This window comes from Hesperophylax consimilis, chromosome 21 (genome assembly GCF_061612785.1).
Source record: "Hesperophylax consimilis isolate HC1 chromosome 21, BYU_Hcon_1.0, whole genome shotgun sequence".
In the NCBI taxonomy this organism is placed as follows: Eukaryota; Metazoa; Arthropoda; class Insecta; order Trichoptera; family Limnephilidae; genus Hesperophylax; species Hesperophylax consimilis.
The window spans coordinates 14,754,048-14,778,289 of NC_142856.1; the positions used below are offsets into that span (position 1 = coordinate 14,754,048).

Below are 24,242 nucleotides of genomic sequence, written 5' to 3' on the forward strand. Positions count from 1 at the left end.
ATAGAAGGTTTCACATAAAAAAAATAACATTAATTTTTAATTTTTAATAAAACATTAAAAAAATAAATTACATACTAATACAATATTACAAGTTCATTAACCCTTTGGGCAGTTTTGGGAGATATTCTTAACATACAAATAATTAAAAATCTCAGTTTTTTTGGGAGTTACATCTCCCAACATGACACGGTCGTATAAAAGTTATGCTATCTCATTTTGTACTGTAGTGAGAAATGTGATTTAAACAGTGTTAGAAAGAAAGAATTTCGCGCTTTCTTTTTGCATTCAAAAAATTACCACAAACTCTCGCAAAAAAAAATAGAAATAATTCTATGAGATACCATTTAGCATTTTTTTAAGGTTTACAATTTTTTAAATAAATATTTTTACTTAAATGATAAAAGTAAAATCACAGTAACTTTTATAATACTTTTTTCTAATTTAATATATTTTTTAAGGTTTTACAATAAGAACGGTGAATTTCGGAATGTTAAAAAACTAAACATACAAATAAAACGGTTTTGGTTTCAGGCGAAACCAGAAACTAGAAATTATGTTCCCGTTTCAGTTTCAGCTTAAAATCTGGTTTCGATCAATACTAGTTGTAGTGATTTGACAGAAAACTGATATCACGAGAAAACCATTCAATTTCTACGCCACAGACATGCCAATGAAATTGATCATTTGTTCAAGGAAAATTCGAGCTTTTTATGGGCACACTGACACGCCAAAACACCTTCATCAGTTTACCTCTTCAATGATTGATAATAAATACTTAAATATAAATCTGATTAATGCTTCATTAAAGCCGGTTTGTTGGATTTCGGTTTCTCTGCCTCAGTCTGTTTCTTCTGGCATTCTGAGTTTGAAGAAGGTTAATTATTTCATCTGAAAACAATACAAAATGGTTACGATTACTCAATGCTGTAACTGTCTTCGATACCAGTGATAAAAAATACCCAATGCTGTAACTGCCTTCGATACCAGTGATAAAAATTACTCAATGCTGTAACTGCCTTCGATACCATAGATAAAAATTACTCAATGCTGTAACTGCCTTCGATACCATAGATAAAAATTACTCAATGCTGTAACTGCCTTCGATACCAGTGATAAAAATTACTCAATGCTGTAACTGCCTTCGATACCAGTGATAAAAATTTTTCAATGCTGAAACTGCCTTCGATACCAATGATAACTAAAATTTTACTGAGTGAACTAAATTGGCCAAAGATGAAAACGATGGTGGCCTTGATCGCGACGATATTTACCTATACATAAAATAATAAACAACCTATTACTAAAATACTTTTCAAACATAATTATATACAACGAGAACATTCACGGCACAAAAAAAACCAACACACAAAGTAATTTACCATTCAAAGGAATGCAATTAGAGGTGAGTCGTACTAGCTCGTCTCGATACTTGGAACAACTGGTACAAGTATGAATAAATACCTAGTCCAAATACCTGTTCCCTAGTATTTCGCACTTGTACTTACTTACAAGTGGAATTGCCGACAAAAATATCTAATGTATTATTCCCCACAATAATTTTTCAAATCCATGGGAGGGGTGTAGCTAGTCTGTCGTAAAATTTCCCACATTTTTTGCTCGCAATAATCACAAGACGCGTGATGCTTTACAACAAATACTAAGTACTAAAGTTATTAAAAATGTATTAATGTATGTAATTAATAATAAATGAGACATTTCTAAACATGGATGTAAAAATGGTTTAAATAATGTCATTAAAATAGCTGATTTCGTCCCCACTCCCCAACCCCTAGCAGATAATTTATTAGTGCTTTAGTACCCTCATTTTTGACGAGAATGCATTCAATCAAAATAATATAATGACTGGCACAATAATGTTAGTTTATTGGTTTCCTTTTGTCTAATATGTTACTAATATGTTCTGGTACCCAATTTAAGTATTTTTCTATTCTTACCAAGTCCTGCTATAATAGCTCTCATGACCGTAGTGGTGGTCGGCCTTGCTGTAGTCACTGCTCCTGTCGGAACGGGTGCACCAGTAGCCGTTTCAACTGTTGGAACTGCCGCCAGCGGGGTCGGAGCGGCTACAGCAGCATTCATGGTAGATGGATAGGCGGATAGGAACGTCTGCATTGCTAAGCCTGTAGTAAAATAATTTTTGAGAATTGTTAGAAATTAGCAATCAAATCTTGTTTCAACTCCCCTCTCGTGTGGTCGTCAGACTCGCAGCCTTTTCGGGATGTATTGAAAAATATTTATTTGGGCTTTATGAGCAAATAATGTATTTAACCCGTGATGGGAACCCGACGCTTTGGACCGCTCGGCCAACTATCGGATCGTGACTGATCATCATTCTGGAAAACTGTTGGCCTGAGTAAGACTATCACGAGATTGACTCATTCAATCATTGACTCTCACATTAGTCCAAAAATAACCATATGTTAAAAATGTTGGTATTGGGATTAAACATTTTGGTTATCAAAATTACAAAGTACATATATATTACAATATAAATTCGAATGCATGTATGTATGTTATCTAAACAAACCAGTGACTCCTTTGAACCCCGATAAAAATGAAACAATTTCATTGTGTTCACCACTTTTGTAATCACTGAATGCCGATTTATAAACTGATGAAACTATGTATTTACCTTGAAGAGCGGGATTGGTGAGAATAGCTTGGACAATGGGATTCGACAAGACACCCTGAACAGTCGGATTGCTCAAAACTCCTTGAACCATGGGATCCGACAACACAGTCTGAACGGTTATATTGGACAACATGGCTTGAATTATTGGTGAAGCCATAAAACTCTGGATTCCGGTTGAAACTGGGGTCAGTACTGTAGGTGGACCTGTTGCGATTGGTGCGTTCTGTTTGGCTTCTTGTCCATAGTTGTTGATAGGTCTGAAGTTGGGTCTGATGTTTGCTATCTCGTTGCTGATCGGGTAGTTGGCATTGACTGTCCTAGCTTCCAGCGAAGAGAAAAGCAACGCAGATGCTATGATGAGGATCTAAAAATAATTCAATATTTAAACATAACTGTTATTACAAATCGGAATAGTGAATGTAACATTAAAAGGACAGTTAAATAACATTTTAGTGTGTTTTTTTTCACAAGGTTACGATAGAAGTTATAATTTTAGATATTACTTGTCCAATTAAGGTTCACGAAAATATAGAGAGTTAAATGTATTCGATTAGTGTTCAAGTGAGAGTTTCTTTGGAACACCTTTCCCTAACATGAATACATATTTAGTTTGTACTACAAATATAACAATATTTTTTTCAAAATTTTTAAATAAATCCAGTGAACTGTCATTTCGTAGTTTAAGCGAAGCAGTATCGAAAGAACTCATTCCATCCGCGGAACAGGTTTTCTCATCAATGAATAGATTTTCGCACCCACAATTATAAAATCTCCCATAGTAACTTACCAGTTTCATGATTGAATTATTAAATCTAGATCACTAATTTGAAAGAGCAAGTTTTAAAACGTCTGTCTTCGTTGAAGGAAGGAATCACAATGAGCTGCATTCAACAAGATTCTATACCCCTATGCGTAATGCACTGCTTTCTCTAACATCACTAATTAGTACTTACCTGCTGGCAAATTGAATTTCTTTTACCGTTAGTCACCACGGTATTACAACACGGAGAGAAAATTTCTTTTCTGAAATAGCATTTAAATATTATTATCATGAATGGGTTTATTTCAAAAAATTCCGACAACGATTTTGTCATTTTATTGATTGTTATTTTTATTTTTATTCTAGATAAAAGAAAATTACGTTTTCACTTATTTAACTCCAAATAACCAATACATTACACATAAATAAATTACATAACGATATTATTCATTTTCATTGTTTTGTTGATTGAGCATAAAAGTGAACAATTTTTTTTAAAAGTACCTACACTTTTTTCATTTTTATTTTCGTCTGGGAGGCAATTATATATGTTGCTCCCCTCGTAACCAATGGATTGCTTGCCATAATGAGTATTTATGGTGTTTAAATGTACGAGTATGTTATCTTGTTGCCGTGTAAAGTGTACTTGGGACATTCAATGAGTTCTTTATTTGTATGTATGAGTTTATTATTTATTTTGTATATAATATTATTTATTTTGTATATAAGTAGACACGTATTATATTCATATAGTTTTATAATGTTAATAGTTTTTTTTCCATATGTATTTTTTTGTGGATGTTCTAGGTTTGAAGTGAAATAGCATTTTGATTACTTTGTTTTGTGTTACCTGTAGTTCATTCATATATGTTTCATATGCATTTCTCCAGATTTAGTAGTTTTAATGTGATTTTACGAAGCTATAAGATAGACCTTTTTTAATTTTATTTGGTTACAAATGTGATATCCGGCTAAATACTCTAATTAAGGGGGAGATTTTGTCTTTAATATCTTGAATATGCTGTTTAAAAGTTAGGTTAGGTTAGGTTACTTTGTTTTGTGTTACCTGTAGTTCATTTATATATGTTTCATATGCATTTCTCCAGATTTTAATCAAGTAGCTTAAATGTGTATTTACGAAGCTATAATATAGACCTTTTTTAATTTTATTTGGTTACAAATATGATATCTGGCTAAATACTCTAATTAAGGTGGAAATTTTGACTTTAATATCTTGAATATGCTGTTTAAAAGTTAGGTTAGGTTAGGTTACTTTGTTTTGTGTTACCTGTAGTTCAATTATATATGTTTCATATGCATTTCTCCAGATTTTAATCAAGTAGCTTAAATGTGTATTTACGAAGCTATAATATAGACCTTTTTTAATTTTATTTGGTTACAAATATGATATCTGGCTAAATACTCTAATTAAGGTGGAAATTTTGACTTTAATATCTTGAATATGCTGTTTAAAAGTTAGGTTAGGTTAGGTTACTTTGTTTTGTGTTACCTGTAGTTCAATTATATATGTTTCATATGCATTTCTCCAGATTTTAATCAAGTAGCTTAAATGTGAATTTACGAAGCTATAATATAGACCTTTGGTAATTTTATTTCTTAAAAGATATGATATCCGGCTAAATACTCTAATTAAAGGGTAGATTTTATCTTTAATATCTTGAATGTGCTGTTTAAAAGTTAGGTGTTTATCAATGCACAGCCTAACATATTTCTCCTGTATCAGGATTTGCAGGTTGTTATATTCTTTTGTTAAGGGTACATGAGGAGGAATGATTTGATTATTATGTAGAACCATTTTTGAAAAATAATACGTCAAGGGCGCTTAATTTTAGAAGGCTTCAATTACCAACAAAATTATTTGATTTAATGGCAGGTAATCTAGAATCGAAGAGGGTGGCGCTAGTATGGTTGGGAATCAAGCGGGCAGGACATGAAATATATGTAATATGGTTTAATTTAATTTATTTAAGGATATAAAATTCATTTTTTTAAATTGTGATTAGAGTTCAAGGTGCCCAAACATAAATTGAGAAATATAAATGCGAAAATAACTGGGAAAAGGAAAACTTAGTAAATTGTTCATAACCATAACTTAATTCAAATTGTTTTCCTATTAAATTATGTAGGTCACATACTTTTGACAGAATAAGATAAGAAATAAGTATATCTATTTATTTTCAGGTTTGTGGCGTACGAAATAAATAATATTCAGAAGAGTATCTCAGAATAAGAAAGTTGAAATGTGAGATTTCCACAATCAAAATTCAAATTCAAAATTCTTACAGCCAAACAAATCAACAAAAAGTATAGTACACATAAGAAGAGATAAATATGTCTCATTTTATTAAAGAAAAGCATTCGTTTAACCCTTTCAGCACCACACTTTTGTTTCCACATATAGACAATGTTTTATGCTTGATAACACCTGAAATAATTATTTGAATATTTTCGCATAATTTTTTTTTTCGCTTTATCAAATTAAATATTATTCTAATTTGATTTTTATAATTTTTAGGCATCAAAGGGTATCACACAAATATATTTTTTTAAACATAAAAAACATTTTAATTTACAGTGTAATATGCATAAATATATAGAAAACATTTTTTTTTTAAATAATGCAAGGCATGTACCTATTCTATGAACATGGGATTTTTAAACATCCGTTAAATATGATCCACATATGAGACATCAATGATTTTAAACATTTATGTTGCAAGCATGAAAATATGTAAAAAATTTATTTGTAATAAATAAGTAGGTATCTATATAACGGTACGTATACATTTGCGAACCGAAACGTGAACCGTACCACGAATTACGGGAAAGGAATGAATCAACTGCAAGCGGCTTTTCGCCTCATTTGCGGTTGCATCGTTTCTTTGCCATAAGTTGAGGTTAAGTTCGGCAGTTCGGCTCGCTAATGTATACGTAGCATTATGTTCATCATTTTGTCGGAAATGCGGGCGAGTTGAGAGCATCGTACTTTGATTGTTCGGTCGAATTAATTGATTCCATTTTCGTATTACTTGCGCATTCTCCATTAGATTTATTTTCTATGCTGCCCTTGCACTTGTGTACACCGACGATATTACCACATTCATAGATACAACACTTTTTTATAACCCTATCAAAACATGTGTCTACTGGGCTGAATTCAAAATTTCCAAAGCTGGTTTGCCTGAAAATTTCATTTGCCGTACTTTTGTATTTCCTTTTCCTTGAAGCAGCTATTTTTGTACATTTATCTTTTCCGTGAGGCCCTTTTATCTGAAATAGTATTTAACACACCATTAAAACAAGCTAAAATATAATTGATTAAATCATTACCTTAAACAACTGGTGTAGATTGTAAATTAGAACTACAAAAATAGATTAACCACAAATGATAAACGAAAAAAGGATACATGTGTATTGATAGCGCTATCATTTCCTTGCAAATGACTCACAGCGTCCTGAGGTGATTTTCCACAAGAACGGCGCTAAGCAAATTATCAACATTTTATTATGTGGCAAAAATATAGGTTACGACGGAGCTCTCAGCGGCATGACTATGAATTGTATTGACTCATTTTGTTCATCATATTCTTGTGATGTTCACCCATTTTGTCGTGGCTTACGATGTTTGAAGTTATTCAGACGTAAAAATAACACATATGCAATATTAGAAAGATTTCCGTTTTTGTCTTCCATTAGTCGATATGGACACTTACAATCAGTGAAAGAAAAAGGTAGATTTCCTCCAGATGTGGGACGGGAGAATAGTGCTTAAGTTACCATGATCAGCCAGGTGCAAAACGGGCTATCATCTGTCGGCCTACAACTTAACCTGAGGTAATTAGGGCAAAGTCCTCGCAAAATCGATAAGCCAAATCTGGAGAAAGATCATAATCACTTCTAAAAAAACAGATGGAAATCATAAATGTATTGAACTGATCAAACGTCCACGGCTCTTCACGGAGGAGCCTGATTCATTAGTGGGAGTCATAATCATCACCAATAAGGGAACAATTACGTATGAAGCCAGAGCTCAACGTTTTATATTTTAAGTGAAATAAAAACATATATCTTCTGGTTTGTAGTCAAGATGCCATGAGCTTACGACACTTATATAACCTGTAAACAGTCAGTTTACATCAAAGTCCATGAACAGTCATTGACACTCATTCTGGATATCTAATTAGAGAATAACTTTCTTATGAAGAAATGAACAACTGATTAGATTTAACAAATAACTACTTACTGCAGGTCTCACGTCGATCAAATCATTGATGACTCCATCCAAGTCCTCAATGTCCTTCTTTCTTTTAATAAAAGAATCGTCATTGGAAAAAAAGCATGCGCTTTTACAATATTGACGTTTTAGACATTGGTTTATGATCTCGTCACATTTTGATATAATAACGTTTTCGTCGTTGAATTTCTTCTCACATCTGACTGTTGAATCAATCAACGAAATCGATAATAGCAGGAAAAGGTTCACCCAACTCCAAAAATTACTCGTTTTCGTTTCGTACCACATTGTGTATCAATTTATTTTAACAAGTGTTTTTTATTTAGTATTTTTTGTGGTATTTGGAAAATTAAAACCTATAAATAATAAGAGCATTTCAATATCACAGCTAAATTATAGAGTTAAAGCCTACAAAGGAAGGAGAGAACATCATATTTGATGATTAGTTGATCATACACAATGAAAATTAATCTCGAACTCGAAAATGTAAGATTACAAATTTAGCACTGGGCAATCTGGACATAATAGAAAATAATGACATATGACAGGACAACAAAAAACACGAACAAGTCCGTGACCCAGTGAAAGTGTCCCAGAAGCAGATCGAGAAAAAGTTGGATATACTGCATGGAAGAGAATATGTGCAGGATGACAAGGACTGAGGACTGAGAGCGGAGATCGAGGGACTGCAGCCAGTGGATGACATTTAAGGAAGAGGCTAAATCGCACCAGGGCTGTAGCGCCCTGATGAAAATTATTAGAAATATGCGAAAATGTTCTGGAATCCACAAACTTTCGTATTTGGAATTCTCAACACATCAAATGAATGAATTTATGGATCAAATTTATTGGCTATTTCTAAATACAAAATTGTGTTGTTCCAACATTTATAAAAAATTCTATACAAGACAACACAATAAATAATTATACACTAATACTGTAAAGACTGAAAGTGGTAAAAAATGATACGCCGTGAGGGTACACACGTTTACCAATGTTCCTAGAAAATATATACATTTTTATATATTTGCATATTATTTACAATATCGAAAATGGTTATTGAATAAACATTTTTTTTTAAATAAAATTATATTGTGAAATATTATTTAAGATTTTATAACATAAGTATCTAAGAAAACTATGAGAGAAGAATATTATTATATATACGCCATTAGAAAGCCAATCATGTATATTTCTCTAACAAATGATATATAAATGCTCTCTTAGGACGGGTTGTTTCGGAGAATTTGAACGATTCATCAAATTGCAACATTCATTTTGAAGTTCTGTGAAATATTTTTTCAAGTTCTGTTATTATTTCAGTTCTTTCAAGCAACTAGCTTATAATGATATAGTAACAGAACTTGAATAGGAATTCCACAGAACCTGAAAATGAAAATTGATGAATTGTTCAAATTTCAAACCCGTCCTTAGACTGAATAAATCACTTACTTGTAAAGTTCTTCAAAATCAACCACCATAAAAACCCAATTAATATTTGACAAATTTATGGTTTTTCGAACTAGTCGGTTTGAATTACTAATCTATTCTATTACTTGGCACCTCTGTGCTAGCCGTGTTATATTATTTTTAAGTGCTGTTGTTAACCCTTTATCTGTTGATGTGATTTATATCAGTGTAAAAGTGGTTTGCTGAATATTTTTAATTAAGTAGTCGTGTTTAGTTCTTACATGATTTAACTTTTTTAAATCTGTTTTTTTGATCGACATCTTTTAGTTTTAGGGGACTTTGTTTCAATGTCGACCTATTTTAGTTTTAGGGGACTTTGTTTCAATGTCGACCTATTTTAGTTTTAGGGGACTTTGTTTCAATGTCGACCTATTTTAGTTTTAGGGGACTTTGTTTTAATGTCGACCTATTTTAGTTTTAGGGGACTTTGTTTCAATGTCGACCTATTTTAGATCCCGAATTCCGAATTTCTACCGATATGTAACATACTTCCCTTTAAGACTTAAATTTTTTAGCTTTTAATAAAAAAATATTATTTAAGTTATTTTTCAAGATATTCTCTATTAAGATGTTGAGCTGAAAAGGTAATTATGTGAAATTCGCAAAAGAAAAAAGTTCCAAAAAAGCTCCGAAAATTATAAAAAACACGCCTGATTTTGTTATTTAATATGATATTGATATGAAAAAAATATCACAGTGTTTCTTTCAATGTTACTTAAGGCGATGCCATACGTAGTAATGCAAAATCATGTGTTTTTGGTTTGAAAATTTGGTCGCCTATAAATGTTTCAGATGCTTTAATTAAATACTGCGAGTAGAATATATCTTGACCTTTGAAATAATCGAGTATTTTCAAGTCTTTTTATAAGCTCAGAAAAAAATAATGTATAGGCCTATGAAAACTGCTTCAAAGTTCAAAATCTCCTACTAACGAACCCATTCGGTTATGATTTTATTGTATAATTAAATAAAATAAAAAAATAAATATTTATGCCTAAACATCCACAAAATAAAATAAAAGGCACTTTTTGGCTATGTTTTTTTCATGCATAAATCAAAACAGACGGATGGTGTTAAGCGGGAATTTAAACCTTATCGCCATCTATTTAAGGGTTGTTATTGATAGCGGCTCAATTTAAAATATTACACGACTTAGTGCATCGCCTTAACGTAGACGTCGAGGGATTTTTGCTCTGTTTTAAATAAGTCGTGTTTTATTAAAGATTTTGTCGCATAGACCTAATTGTAATCGTTTTTTTTATATTAGCGCGATCTCTCTATCATTCGTATCCATTTCAAACCATATTCAGTTATATTATTCTTATGTTTGAACGATTATAGCGATGCCTTAACCTTTTGAACGATAGCGTAGATACGCGTGACGTATCCATTTAGATACGTTTAAAAATAACTTCTCTTAATAAAACCAGCTATTCTGTGGAAACTACGTACGGTAGATTATAAACAGTTTTTATAGAAATAAAACATATTATCTGGTAAGGTGGTACAATTCAGAAAAAAGGTATTAGGGAAAAAATTAAGTAAGTTAACTATCCCGCAGACAAGTGGGGGAGTAGATAGTACCAAAATTACTTTATATTAGCTTAAATACTTGACATATAATTTTAGTATTTTACGTATTCCTGCGCAAATACATAAGTTACCATTAATAATTGACTGAATAATTGGGATTTCTATAGTTTAAAAGCCAATAAGACAGAAAAATGAATGGGGTCGTCGAAGACCCATACTTTATATTAGCTTAAATACTTGACATATAATTTTAGTATTTTACGTATTCCTGCGCAAATACATAAGTTACCATTAATAATTGACTGAATAATTGGGATTTCTATAGTTTAAAAGCCAATAAGACAGAAAAATGAATGGGGTCGTCGAAGACCCATACTTTATATTAGCTTAAATACTTGACATATAATTTTAGTATTTTACGTATTCCTGCGCAAATACATAAGTTACCATTAATAATTGACTGAATAATTGGGATTTCTATAGTTTAAAAGCCAATAAGACAGAAAAATGAATGGGGTCGTCGAAGACCCATACTTTATATTAGCTTAAATACTTGACATATAATTTTAGTATTTTGCGTATTCCTGCGCAAATACATAAGTTACCATTAATAATTGACTGAATAATTGGGATTTATATAGTTTAAAAGCCAATAAGACAGAAAAATGAATGGGGTCGTCGGAAGACCGACTTTGTTACAGACGTTTTGTTTGGCATCTTGGACTGTTAAGAGTTAACACGAAAATAGAATCAGATGTCGAACGGCGAAAATTTTACGGCGGCACGTTTTTTTACATTTATAACATATATTTAATCATATTTTATTAAAATAAAGGGTTAATATAGTAATCATATTCCTTATCTTAAATATGATTCTTTCCTTGAAATTTCCTATTTAATTTAATTTAATAAGAATATTTAAAACTTCGTTTTGCGGTTTGTTTTTTGTGGGTATTACTGCAAAGTTATTGATTTAAAAAAGCACGAAACTGAACCATGCATCGTGGAATTTCTGAAATCTCGTAGGCTGGAAACTGATGAATATACATCACTTATTGCTATACTACATATGTATTTAAAAATAGTTTTATTAATATTTTTTCAAATAATAAACTGAGTTCTGCATCTGTCTTTTTTTGTGTAATAAAAAAGTGTAAACGTTTGATGGCCTCCATGGTAGAGTGTTAAGGCTCTCGACTACGAATCTGGAGGTCACTGGTTCAAATCTAAGCGTGCGCAAGTAAATTTTGTTTAATCAATTGGCATTGTCTCATAATTAATTCAACAAAAATAATACATAGTGTACTTGCGGCACACTTAAAAAATGAGTTCGGCTTTTTTATCAAGATACTGTTAAAAATGTGAGTTCATTACCATTTCATTTTAAAATATTAGTCATTCAGAATATATCTGACATGTGTTCAACGCAGGTGGCATTGCCAGAATAAATATAACAGATGAGATGTGAAACTTCGACTTCCTAATAATGTTATGAAAATTGTCAAGTCATTCGTTACAGGACTCTAGTCCCGTTTTTAACAGGAAAACAAATATTTTGACCCGATTTTAATAAATTAACAATATTTCATATCAGTAAGTTTTCTCCGTGCTGTTTCCGGGGTAAAATATACTCTCAGTATAGCCTTGGTGAAAGCGTACCATTTTAAATTGAAACCTTGATTAGAATGACTTTAGCCATGTTTGGTGACCCACTTTCTTCTTCCTAATCTCCTCCCCTAACTACCTTAAGCCTTTTAGCCTCACAGCATACCCCAAATAGGGATGCTATAGTCTCACTGGCTACAGACGGTTGATATTAGTTGGAACACTTGTGCGGTATTCACATTAAACAAATTAAAAATAGTTGTTTTTCTAAAACTAAAATCAAAAAAGTACTAAATACTACAACATCGACTACAAGTTTGATGCAAATTCACTAGTTTGCAACTTGGACCACGAGTTTCCGGACACCGTGTATATCAGAAGGTAGACCAGAGAGGAATATTATACTCTCTGACTTGCAGTAGCAAAACCCATTGAATAATTTAGCGAGCTACGTAACTATGACCTTTTGTGACTAGAGTCATAGATTCTTGGTCCTGGAAAGACGTGACTTAACTTCTTCTCAAGAATTGTACTAAATTAATTTAATAATTGCAATTTATTATAAATAACCCACACGAGTAAAATTGTCAATTTCATTGCGTCAATTTCGTGCGTCAAATTTTAAAGGCTAAAGGAAGAAAGGTCAAATTAAAATTAATATTAAAGCAGGCGTAGGCAGAAGACACGGTGTTAGTCATACATACTATTCCATTTTTGCAAATCTTGACAAGGCCCAGCTTATCAAGTATCTGGTTTACTTGAACGTCTCGTGTCTTTCTCGGGCGTCCCCGACATCTTCTGCGATTCACATTTGCGTGATATATTTTACTTACACTCCTTTCGTCGTTTATTCACTCTCCGTGCTTTCTTAATATTACTTATTAAGGCGATGCACTACGTCGTGTAATATTTTAAATTGAGCCGCTATCAATAACAACCCTTACGTAGATGGCGATAAGGTTTAAATTCCCGCTTCACAGTCCGCCTGTTTTGATTTATGCAAGAAAAAAACATGGCCAAAAAGTGCCTTTTATTTTATTTTGTGGATGTTCGGGCATAAATCTTTAATTTTTTATAATTTTTTATAATAACTTAATTTTCCACATTATACAATAAAATCATAACCGAAAATGGGTTCGTTAGTAGGAGATTTTGAACTTTAAAGCAGTTTTCATAGGCCTATACATTATTTTTTTCTGGGCTTATAAAAAGACTTATATAAAAAAATACTCGATTGTTTCAAAGGCCAAGATGTATTCTACTTGCAGTATTTAATTAAAGAATCTGAAACATTTGTAGGCGATCAAATTTTCAAACCAAAAACACATGATTTTGCATTACAACGTATGGCATCGCCTTAAGCTTTTTTTTATTGAATATACAAACACATTACAATAATTTACATATGTCGATATTTCGAGGCTGATTGCGAAAAAATTAGAATTTTTTTAACTAAAACTGCCCAACACAATTGAGAAATTATTTCTCGTGTTTGAGTTGGGGAGTGTTGTGAGTCATTATGGTTTATAGGTTGTAAAATTTCACTAGTTGATGTAGCTAAAACTTAATAATAAAACTTAAAATTTGATAACACTATATAATTAAGAAAATAAGAAATTTAATTACAAACTAAAAAATATAATAACACTATTATATAATAACACTATTATAAAATAACACTATTATAAAATAACACTATTATATAATAACACTATTATAAAATAACACTATTATATAATAACACTATTATATAATAACACTAAAATTTGATAACACTATTTAATTAAGAAAATAAGAAAAATAATTACAAACTAAAAAATATAACTTAAATAATATGATAATTATTAAAATTAGAAAAAATAAGATATAAAAATAAAAATGTACTTATTAGGTACGAAATAATAGAAGGTAGGTACAGTACTGGTTGTAAATTGTTCAAAGACCGAGCTGGCAATCTTGTATGAAATGGGTACTTGTATTGTTTATTTATTTATTATGTATTTTTTTAAATATTAAATTTTGTTTATGTATATATATTTTTTTATTAATAATTTATCAATTTTCTTAAGTTCATAACGTGAATTTAGGAAAATTTAATCAATAAAAATTACAAATGATTTCATATAAACAATTATTTGAAATATGTATCCAATGAAATTAAAACTTGTGATTACAGTTGGGTTTATCTAAAAGTTGTTTGATTTGTGATTTGAAAGTTTTGTAATTTTTTTCAGTTTTAATTTTATCCGGAAGGACATTAAAAATTTTTATACCTTGATAAGTATAATGGTGTTGACAAGCACTAGTTTTACATTTAGGAATTTCTAAGTTACCACGTGATCTAGATCGGTTACTTATTTTTGCAGAAATTGTTGAATTGAAATGGTCTTTATGAATTTGTAACCATGCATTCTTTTTAAAAATTTTGTTTAAGCTAAGAACTCTAAACGAGTCAAACAGCTCCGTGGTTGGAAATATCGATGGTTTTCTTAGGATGACTTTTAAAACTAACCTCTGAATCTTTTCTACAGGTGAAAGGTTAGTTTTGAAAGTCCCTCCCGAACCGATTATACCATATTGTAATATGGATTGGGCAAGAGAAAAATATATAATTTTAATCATGTTATATGATAGGATGTTTCTCAATCTAATGAATAAGTAAATAAGTTTTCTTACTCTGGTTGCCGTATTTTGGACTTGTTCGTTCCATTTTAAGTGTCTATCTACTATGATACCCAGATACTTTATACTATTTTTGCATGTTATTGGTAAACAATTTACATTACCACATTCTTTTTTATTTTCACACTGTGACAAATGGATTTTAATGGTAATATTGTTTTCGAAATTTTTTTCCTGCAAAAAGAATGGGATGAAATATGTTTTCTCGGTATTTAGTGAGAGACAATTTAGGTCGAACCATGTTTTGAGTATGTTTATATTGATATTGGCTATCCTCATTGTTTCCTCCCATGATTTTCCTTTTGTGATAACTACAGTGTCGTCTGCGTAAGATATGATATCTCCAACAATGGGAAGAGTGAACATTTGATTTACATATATAATAAAAAGGATTGGACCGATGACAGTTCCTTGCGGTATGCCAAAAGATGAGGTTTTGGGTTCACTAAGGGTATTATTGATTTTGACATATTGAAATCTCTCTTTTAGGTAACTTTGGAACCATGATAGTACTATTCCGTCCAATCCAATTTGTTTTAGTTTCTCAGTGAGTTTTGAGTGTGATATGCTATCAAATGTTATGCGGAGATCAATGAAGATTCCAAGACACTTTTCTCCATTATCTAATTTTTGCATTATTGTTGATGTCAATTAGACTTGCATCCTTTGCGGATCTCCACATTTCTCAAAAGATCTTTCATCTGGTTTTACCACACGTACGCCTCAGGGATCTCATTTCTACAGCAATCCCTTTATTACAAATATAAATAAAGATCATATTTAACAAAACAGAACTTTTTGATTAATCTTTATAACGATTGGTGTACATTATGAATATGAGACATAATAGGAGATAAGGAAAAGATTAAGACTAGGTGGAAAGAATACTTCCAACAGCTCTTGAATCCCAATAACAACCTGACAGTCGAACCAACTCACATTCCGGATGAGCTAAATAATGATGAAACGACTAGAGCGCCATCGGTGGCAGAAGTAAGGGCTGCCCTAAATAAATTGAAAAACAATAAAACACCGGGAGGAGACAATATCCCGGCAGAGCTCTATAAATATGGAAACGAACATCTGAAAAACCTGCTACACAATCTTATTGTTAAAATATGGACCGCCGAAAGAGTACCAGAAGAGTGGCAAACTAGTATAATATGCCCCATACATAAAAAGGGAGACAAATTGAAATGTGAAAATCACAGAGGAATATCGCTACTTTGTACAGCGTATAAAATCTTCACAACAATTTTGAAAGAAAGACTAGAACGTCATTCAGAGAACTTGCTGGGAGAGTATCAGGCAGGTTTTAGGAGGGGGAGATCCACCACTGATCAACTCTTTACTACTCGACAAATCCTGACAAAATGCTGGGAATTCGATATAGATATATATCAACTATTTGTTGACTTCAAACAGGCATATGACAGTATAGATAGGGAGAAGATATATGAAATACTCCTAAATTTTGGTATACCGCCCAAAATAGTCAAGCTTGTAAAAGCAACGATGGTTGGATCACGATGTCGAGTAAGGATAGGAGGTGAAACAACGGAGGATTTTAACGTCTCCCAGGGGCTGAAACAAGGTGATGGCTTAGCTCCCACTCTTTTCAATATAGTTCTGGAGCACGTCGTGAGGAAGACAATGATTGCTACCGACTCAAACATTTGCTACAAAAGCAATCAAATAGTTGGATATGCAGACGACCTTAACATTGTTGGAAGATCCTTACAGGCTGTAAGAGAGGTGTTTGACCCTTTGGAGACTGCAGCAAGAGAGGTGGGCTTGCAAATCAATGAGAACAAAACTAAAATCATGATGCAAACCAGAACCCCACACCGCAGAATAAAAGATAAAGTTAATTTTAAAAACTCCTATAACTTTGAAGTGGTCGAAGAGTTTGCCTACCTGAGTTTACCATCATAACGCAGGACAACGAAGACCCAGTAGAAGTAAGAAAGCGCATCACAGCCGCTAACAACACTTACTTCGCATTGCTGCCAGTGTTCAAATCCCGAAACGTCCATAGGAAAACCAAAATAACCCTGTATAAAACAATTATTAGAACGGTCTTGGCCTATGGATGTGAGGCGGGAACACTGACAGCAAAGTCTGCGGAACGGCTGGACACCTTCGAAAGAAAGGTACTTCGAAGAATCTTAGGAGCGGTGCGAGAGGGAGAGGCATGGAGAATCCGCCACAATAAGGAGCTATATGACATCTACCAAGCTCCCAGACTCTCTACTCATTTACGGCTCCAAAGACTAAGATGGGCCGGACATGTGCACCGAATGCCAAGCACACGTGTACCAAAGAAGGTTCTAACAGGACACCCGGGAGGCAGACGAAAGGCGGGCAGACCTAGGCTGAGATGGGAGGACGATGTCAGGAAAGATGCCAGAGGACTGCTCCATGTTGCAGATTGGAAGACGACGGCCGAGGACAGAGGGCGGTGGAGGCTCATGTTGAAGGAGGCCAAGGCTCGAAATGGGCTGTAGCGCCATTGAAGAAGAAGAAGAAGAAGTACATTATGAATACCAAAAAATATGCTTTAGATAAATTGAAGGTTTTCCTATCGTTTCGCTTGAGTGGAATACAAACAAAAAATAAATTACTCAATAAAAAATATATTTGTAAACTACTAAAAAATATATTTTTTCAATAGAAATATATGAACGCGTAAAAGAAACAAATACAGTATTAAAGCTTAGATTATATGTGACAGTTTCACTTGATTAACTTTTTTGCTTTCTTATAAAATTATTTACAAAATAAATAAAAAACAGTTTTGTGCTTGAAATCGAACAATTTTAATGCCTATTACCTGCAATATAAGGTATACCAAGAATATACACATTTTGGCTTGTAGTTTCCTCTTAATGCAAAACAATAAACGTATTAACGTTTGACGGTCGCCATGGTCGAGGGGTAAAGCTCACGACTATGAACCCGGAAGTCGCGGGTTCTTATCCCTGCGTGCAAATTTTATTTCATTAATTTGCGTTGTTTCACAATTAATTCATTCCAAATAATATAACTTTCGGTATAACGGCACATTTCGGTATGGAAGATACGTATCGCCAAACATTCAGAATTAAAACTTTGCTTGAAATGGCTTTAGCCGTGTTTAGTGACAAGATCTGAATACCCAGGTACTTACCCACATTTATTTTACTCATCCCCTGCCCCTCCCTACTACCTTCAGCCTTACAACATACCTCAAAATAGTTATTCCGAAATCTCAATATAAAAACTAATTTTGATTCCTTTTAGTAATGAACTCATTTATAACTCATACTACCATACTTAGATAAACAAACGTGTTATAAAAAGGAATTTTATTTTGAATAAATTAAAAAAGATAAATATAAGCTTTTTGAAACGAAAAGGGATAATCAAATTTTATTTTAGAAGGTTAATATCGTTAGTAGGTAAAGTCCTTAATTGCTTTATTAGAATGACTTTTGAGGGTTATTTGCACACAACAATGTAATTGTTAATCATTGAAGAAGAAATAAATATAAATGAAACATGAAACAGAACAAGATACAGAAAATAATAATAATCAGGTATTAATGGCCAAAGCTAAGGTAAGACAAAGATCCTGGGTTTGATTCGCAGTTGCTACCGTTACCTTATTTATTTTCTGTGTCTTGTTCGAACGTTTATTTGAACGCTTTATTTAAGAGGAACGGCTTCGCTACCATCTCTGTACAAAACTTAAATCTTTATTAGCTGTCAAAATACTCTACCAAACTAAATAATATTTTTTAATCAATAATAAATAATTAAAAAATTAGATTTTTTAATCAGATTTTTAAAATATTTATATTGAGGGATCAGTAGGATTTATAGGTCCAGTTAGGAGTTCTACCGAGCCGAATCCTCTGATATGAACATATCTGGAGTCGGTGAATTATTTTCCCATTTGATCTCTGGTGAGATGACGTGTTGTTCTTGTATTGTTTTCTATTTCTTATGCTTATATAATGCACTTGCATAGTGTGGATTGAGTAGATGATCATTTGTGGAAAAGTGTGTGGGAGGGTTTAGTTTTTCCTGTGGGGAAGATTTAAACCGGACATAAAGTCGGAAAAATAATAATTAATTTATGTTTTAAAAAGTTAAATTTAAACCCATTAAAAAGGCCGCACTACCGTTCCCTTTAAGCACGAGAATATTATTATTGCCTCTTAGTCATTGATGTAATATTGGTCGATGTTATTAGTGCTTTCTTGTAACACTTGGTTAGTTGTTTTCGGTTTATCTGCCTTAGTCAGTTGCTGCGGGTAATCTACGTTTGAAGATGCTAATCTGAAAAAAAAAATACAGTGTGGCAAGCCTACGCATGACGAAAGTGAAACTTTTAGTATTCTTCTCTCTCTCTTTTCATTTCATTCTCTCTTTTTTTCTGTCTATTGACATATTTATAAGTAGCATGTGATAAAAAAATTAAAAGTTATAAAAATATGGGATTCGAACCCGGGTCCTGCATAACGAGTGTCGAACGCTCTGCCTCTAGACCGCGAGGAGAGGTATCTCGCGCGACGAGAACCGCGTAGACAACATGTACTCCTCAATTGACTTGTCCCGCCCAAATTTTCGTTTTCAAACACGGCAAATGAATAATATCACATAACGTCTCGTTAACGCTTTATATAGGGTCGAATCGAAGTTATATCGGCAGTGTGAAGTCATATCTGTCGTTTTTCGAAATATTTCCGTATATTTGTCCGTTTTGGAAAAGATCTATCGTGTTTTAACAGTCTCATACCCGTATGGAGTCTGAATTTGAAAAACATTTCTAAATTTTGAAAAACTCACTTACGGCTGTGTTTTTTACTAAAAAAAATTGTCACGCACGTCTGCGAGGGTAATTAGTCGCTTTATCGGCCTCGATTAGTAATTTTAATGATTCAAAATAAAAATAATTATTCAAAATACCGAGCGACTCTACCGGCTCATATAGTCAAAATATCTAAAAGTCGCAGCACAAGAGCATTTTATCACTTTTCCTCGTATTAAAAAAATCCCAAAAAGGAAAAAAAATTTATTTAAAGCGGTTCAATTAACGAAAATTATTTAGATCGAACCTCGGTTCTTCACGACGACAGTCGGTCGCTCTGCCCCTAGACCGCAAAGCTGAGTTTGGAGAGTGACCTAAACTAGGTATATAATATAAGCTAGGCTCCTATAGCGAAATGATCACGGTTTTTCGTGACGGTCATGAGTCGGTTTTACTCCGGTCCTCGAAATTGCATGACGCGCGTAAAGAAGTTTCACTTCAATAATACCAAAAAGTTGAAATAAATAAATGGTTGATTAGTGGATGATTGATTAGGAGATTGTTTGATTAGTTAAGTAATTGATTTATTCAATGATTCATTGATTAAATGATTTTTTTGATTGATTGATTTATTGATGGGTTGATTGTTTCTTACCATTTACACAGTGGTCGGTCTCGCCGTCACTGGTATTGTCAGAACGATTTCATCAGTAACTGTTAGAATTGTTGGAATTGTTGAAACTGCCTCCATGGGGGTCGGAGGTGCCACAGCAGTATTCATGGTAATTGTTGAATAGCCTGAAGTTTGCTATCTCGTCCCCGATAGGATAGTTGGCATTGACTATTCTAGCTTCCAGTGTTGAGAAGTGCAACGCAGATGCTACGAAGACAGATATCTAGACAAATATGTAACTCAACAATAAAACGTTGTTATAGAATCAATCACACCTTTAAAATACGAAATAAACAAGTGGTTCTGCGAACAGTAGACCCCACATCCAATAACGTAAATTTGTAATCTTCTCTTATTTAATAAATCAAAACAAAATTTTCCTGTGAAATCATGAGTTTTGGAAGTAGGTACATATGTAAATACCTACGTACTTAATTAAAAACCACAAATTTCAAATAAGGAAGTTCACAATTTGTCCAAAGAAATATCGTCATCTTAATGTCAATTCTTTTTTCGAACATTCTTCAGGCCGGTAGGTACCATATTAAAAGGCCGAACTTGTGCAGGCGCAATTGGAGCAGTCCGCTCCGGGCGCCGACTTGCCAAGGCGCTAAAGAGTCGATGCGTTTATAATAATATACCTAATACCTGTTATAATATTGACTATTCCAATTTGACAGCGCATTGTAGGAACCACGATCATGCGAACTCTGGCGGAGTAAAAATGACAGATGAAATGGCCAATGGTCGAGTTGAAACGGGAAAATTGAAATTTTGCTTCAAACAATTGAAACGTTGCTTGAAATGGCTTTAGCTTTACCTCTTTTTAGTGGTTAGTGACCAGATATGAAAAGCCAGATACTTCCTCACCTTCCTAAATCCCGTCTCCTTCTCCTCCTCACTACCTTCAGCCACACAATATACATTGATAGATGCCAGAGTCTCGCTGGTTTCAGATGGTTAGGGGCAGTTGGGACTCTTGTGCTGTATTCACATCAAAAAGGACTTCACTACGCTCAGTCGATTAAAATGTATAAAAAAATTACATGGGTGACGTCACCGGTTTTACAAAACATTACAAGCAAACCCAATTTGCAGTTTTCCGCAAAAAATCGATGTGTTTTTTTAATAGGTTATAAAACCTAAGATGTATAGTCCGAAATATTATAAACCCCCACGCGTAATGCATTGCTTTCTCCTAGATACTAATAATAAGTACTCATAATTACTAGCACACAAAAATTTTGTTACTTATAATTTATGAAGTCATTATAGTAGAATGAAATGCATTATGACCAGAAGAGAAACTACGCTTATAATGGATTACACCCTTCAATCAAAATAGCGGATAGTAATACTCCTCGAGCGATCGGTGTCATATATACACATTTACCACATTATTTAACTAGCCAACGTGTAAATGGCGTTGCTGGGGATTATCCTTAGGAGATAGATATATACTATCCCTGACTTTTCTGTAGGCCTATTTAAGATATATAATTCCGTAGAAAATTATTTTGATGTATCTCATAAGGTTTAGCCAGCGTTAGCAATGTAAGCGCCCAAAAAAATTTTTTTTTACATCTTGATTACAAAACATCGATTTTTCTCTACTTTTTATAAATATAATACGCATGTTTTATCTATCTAAGCCTTTCGAAAGAAATTATCTAAATGATAGTCAAAACTCAATCAAAATCTGTTGCGTAGTTAAGAATAACTAAGCGCACAAACGGACTGACGCGGATAGCTACTTTGTTTTTAATATTCCTCCAAATATTAATATGGAAACATATGAAACCGCTTACTGAGTTTTAAAGCCAATGAATCCACTTAGGTTTCACTGTTTTTGTCATATTTTAGGTGCTTTAAATTTGGTACATTATGGCAAGCGATCGCTCAAAAATTTTTCTCAACTTGGCATAATATCCCAAAAAATCGATCGAGTGGTCAAAGAAAATATATAAGAAACATAATCACAATATTTTAAAATCTAATGAATCTTGTAAATAAATAGGATATGAAAAAGTCTAAAATGTCATCCTTGAATTGACGTGGATCTGCTACATCTAAGTGATATAATCTGAATACAATTAAAATTGTATTCTGAAAACCAAATCATAAAGATCATATTTAAAGTACCCATAAGAACGACTCGATTGAATATTAGAAATGTTTTGACGTACTAAATATAAAGCAAATATATTCCAAGAAGACCTAGAAAAATCAATATTAGTAAAAAAGAAAAGGTATTTTACTTAAAGTTTATTAGGATACCTATCAATCCATTCGTTAAGGGCCTGCAATCCCGTTTTTATCCGACTTTCGAATAATTTGAAGAGATTCTTAATAAATTTGCAATTTTCAATATTAGTCATGTTTCTCCGTGAATATATCTACCATTGAAATTATACAAAAATACGTAACCCTCTACCAGACCTCGTATCAGACTGGTTCGAATCAAAATGACATAACATTCCATGTTATAAAATCACATTCGGAAAAAGAAACAACATTTATTTTGCAACAAAACTACACAACATCTTTCCCGCAGAATTGAAACTCATAGAAGAGTTGAATGAGTAGGTACATACAAGTCAAGAATTAAAGTCTGAAAGAGGTCAATGAGATAACTATTTATAATTCTTATTCCTAGAAATAAATTTTAATTCATATTCCTTTCTTACAAATTTAATTTACTTATTCCTTATTATGCTTTCTCAGTAGAGGTACAGTCACAAGGAGGAAATCCATAATTGGTTTAGTAACTTTAGTCTGCCTCAGCACAGGACCCTCTAGTATAGGCTAATCAGGAGGTTTATGAAAATACATACTTATACATACACAATATACTTATCTATGTCTATAATATTTTTTATGTTCATTTCGAATTGCATTTTGAAGACATTCATGGGAAAATTATATTTTCTATAAGCATGTACCTACATTTTTTTTGTTCTTCGATGCTAGTTATTTTTTTATGCTTGTTTTGTTCTTTGATGCTTGTCTTGTTCTTTGATTCTTGTTTTGTTATTTTGTTGATACTTGTCTTGTTCTTTGATGCTTGTTTTGTTCATTGATTCTTGTTTTGTTTTTTGATGCTTGTCTTGTTCTTCGATGCTTGTATTGTTCTTTGATTCTTGCTTTGTTTTTTTATGATTGTCTTGTTCTTTGATTCTTGTTTTGTTCTTTGATGCTTGTCTTGTTTTTTATGCTTGTTTTGTCCTATCATGCATATTTGCTTTACAATTGGCTTTCTCAGAATAAGTTTTAAACATTTCTGGAGCTCATCGAGAGTGTATTTTGACTGAGCGTAGCGAAGTCCATTTTTAAGTCAACCATTTTGCAATTCGTCTGTCTGTAAATTTGTATATACGTTTTGTTTTGTTTCCGGTTCAAGATGGTGATCGTCTTAATGGTTTCGTGAAGATTTTTTTTTCAAATGAGAAGTTATCGTGTGTATTCTAACCTACCGAAAGAAATTTTGAAAAAAAATGAGATGGTTTCGTTTTATTCGACAAATTTCATAATTCCTTATTTGAAATTTGAAAAAAAGTACGTAAAATATACGATTTATAATTTTGTAGGTACCTATGTAAGTCTTACAATATCAGCGAAAATTTGGTTTTAATTTATTAAATTAAAGAAAATTAGATACACACCTACATTTTTTGCGCGATATCTAGGTATTATTCACAGAACTACTAGTATGTTATTACAATATGTAAATTATCGTCTCTTGTTAAAATTATAATACTAACAAGATTATTAATATATTTTTTAGAATTGTTACCATATTCTTTTGTCCAGAATATA

The 24,242-nt window shown here is 32.5% G+C and overlaps 1 protein-coding gene across 1 annotated transcript; it reads right to left on the reverse strand.

Moving 5' to 3' along the window:
* Nucleotides 1-588: 588 nt before the first annotated feature.
* Nucleotides 589-3,511, reverse strand: LOC149413647 (uncharacterized). Its single transcript, XM_089644556.1, has 4 exons — nucleotides 3,441-3,511; nucleotides 2,654-3,017; nucleotides 1,956-2,141; nucleotides 589-888 (listed from the first exon to the last, which is right to left on the reverse strand). The coding sequence occupies exons 1-4, from the start codon at nucleotides 3,447-3,449 to the stop codon at nucleotides 803-805; spliced, it is 645 nt and encodes a 214-aa protein (XP_089500682.1). The 5' UTR covers nucleotides 3,450-3,511; the 3' UTR covers nucleotides 589-802.
* Between the last annotated feature and the right edge of the window lie 20,731 nt (nucleotides 3,512-24,242).

What these genes read in the sequence shown, in the direction of transcription:
- LOC149413647 (XM_089644556.1), bottom strand. An exon ending in CACCAATCCCGCTCTTCAAG is followed by an intron (nt 2,142 to 2,653) that starts GTAAATACATAG and finishes ATTTTACTACAG; the next exon opens with GCTTAGCAATGCAGACGTTC. An exon ending in AGCTATTATAGCAGGACTTG is followed by an intron (nt 889 to 1,955) that starts GTAAGAATAGAA and finishes TATTGTTTTCAG; the next exon opens with ATGAAATAATTAACCTTCTT.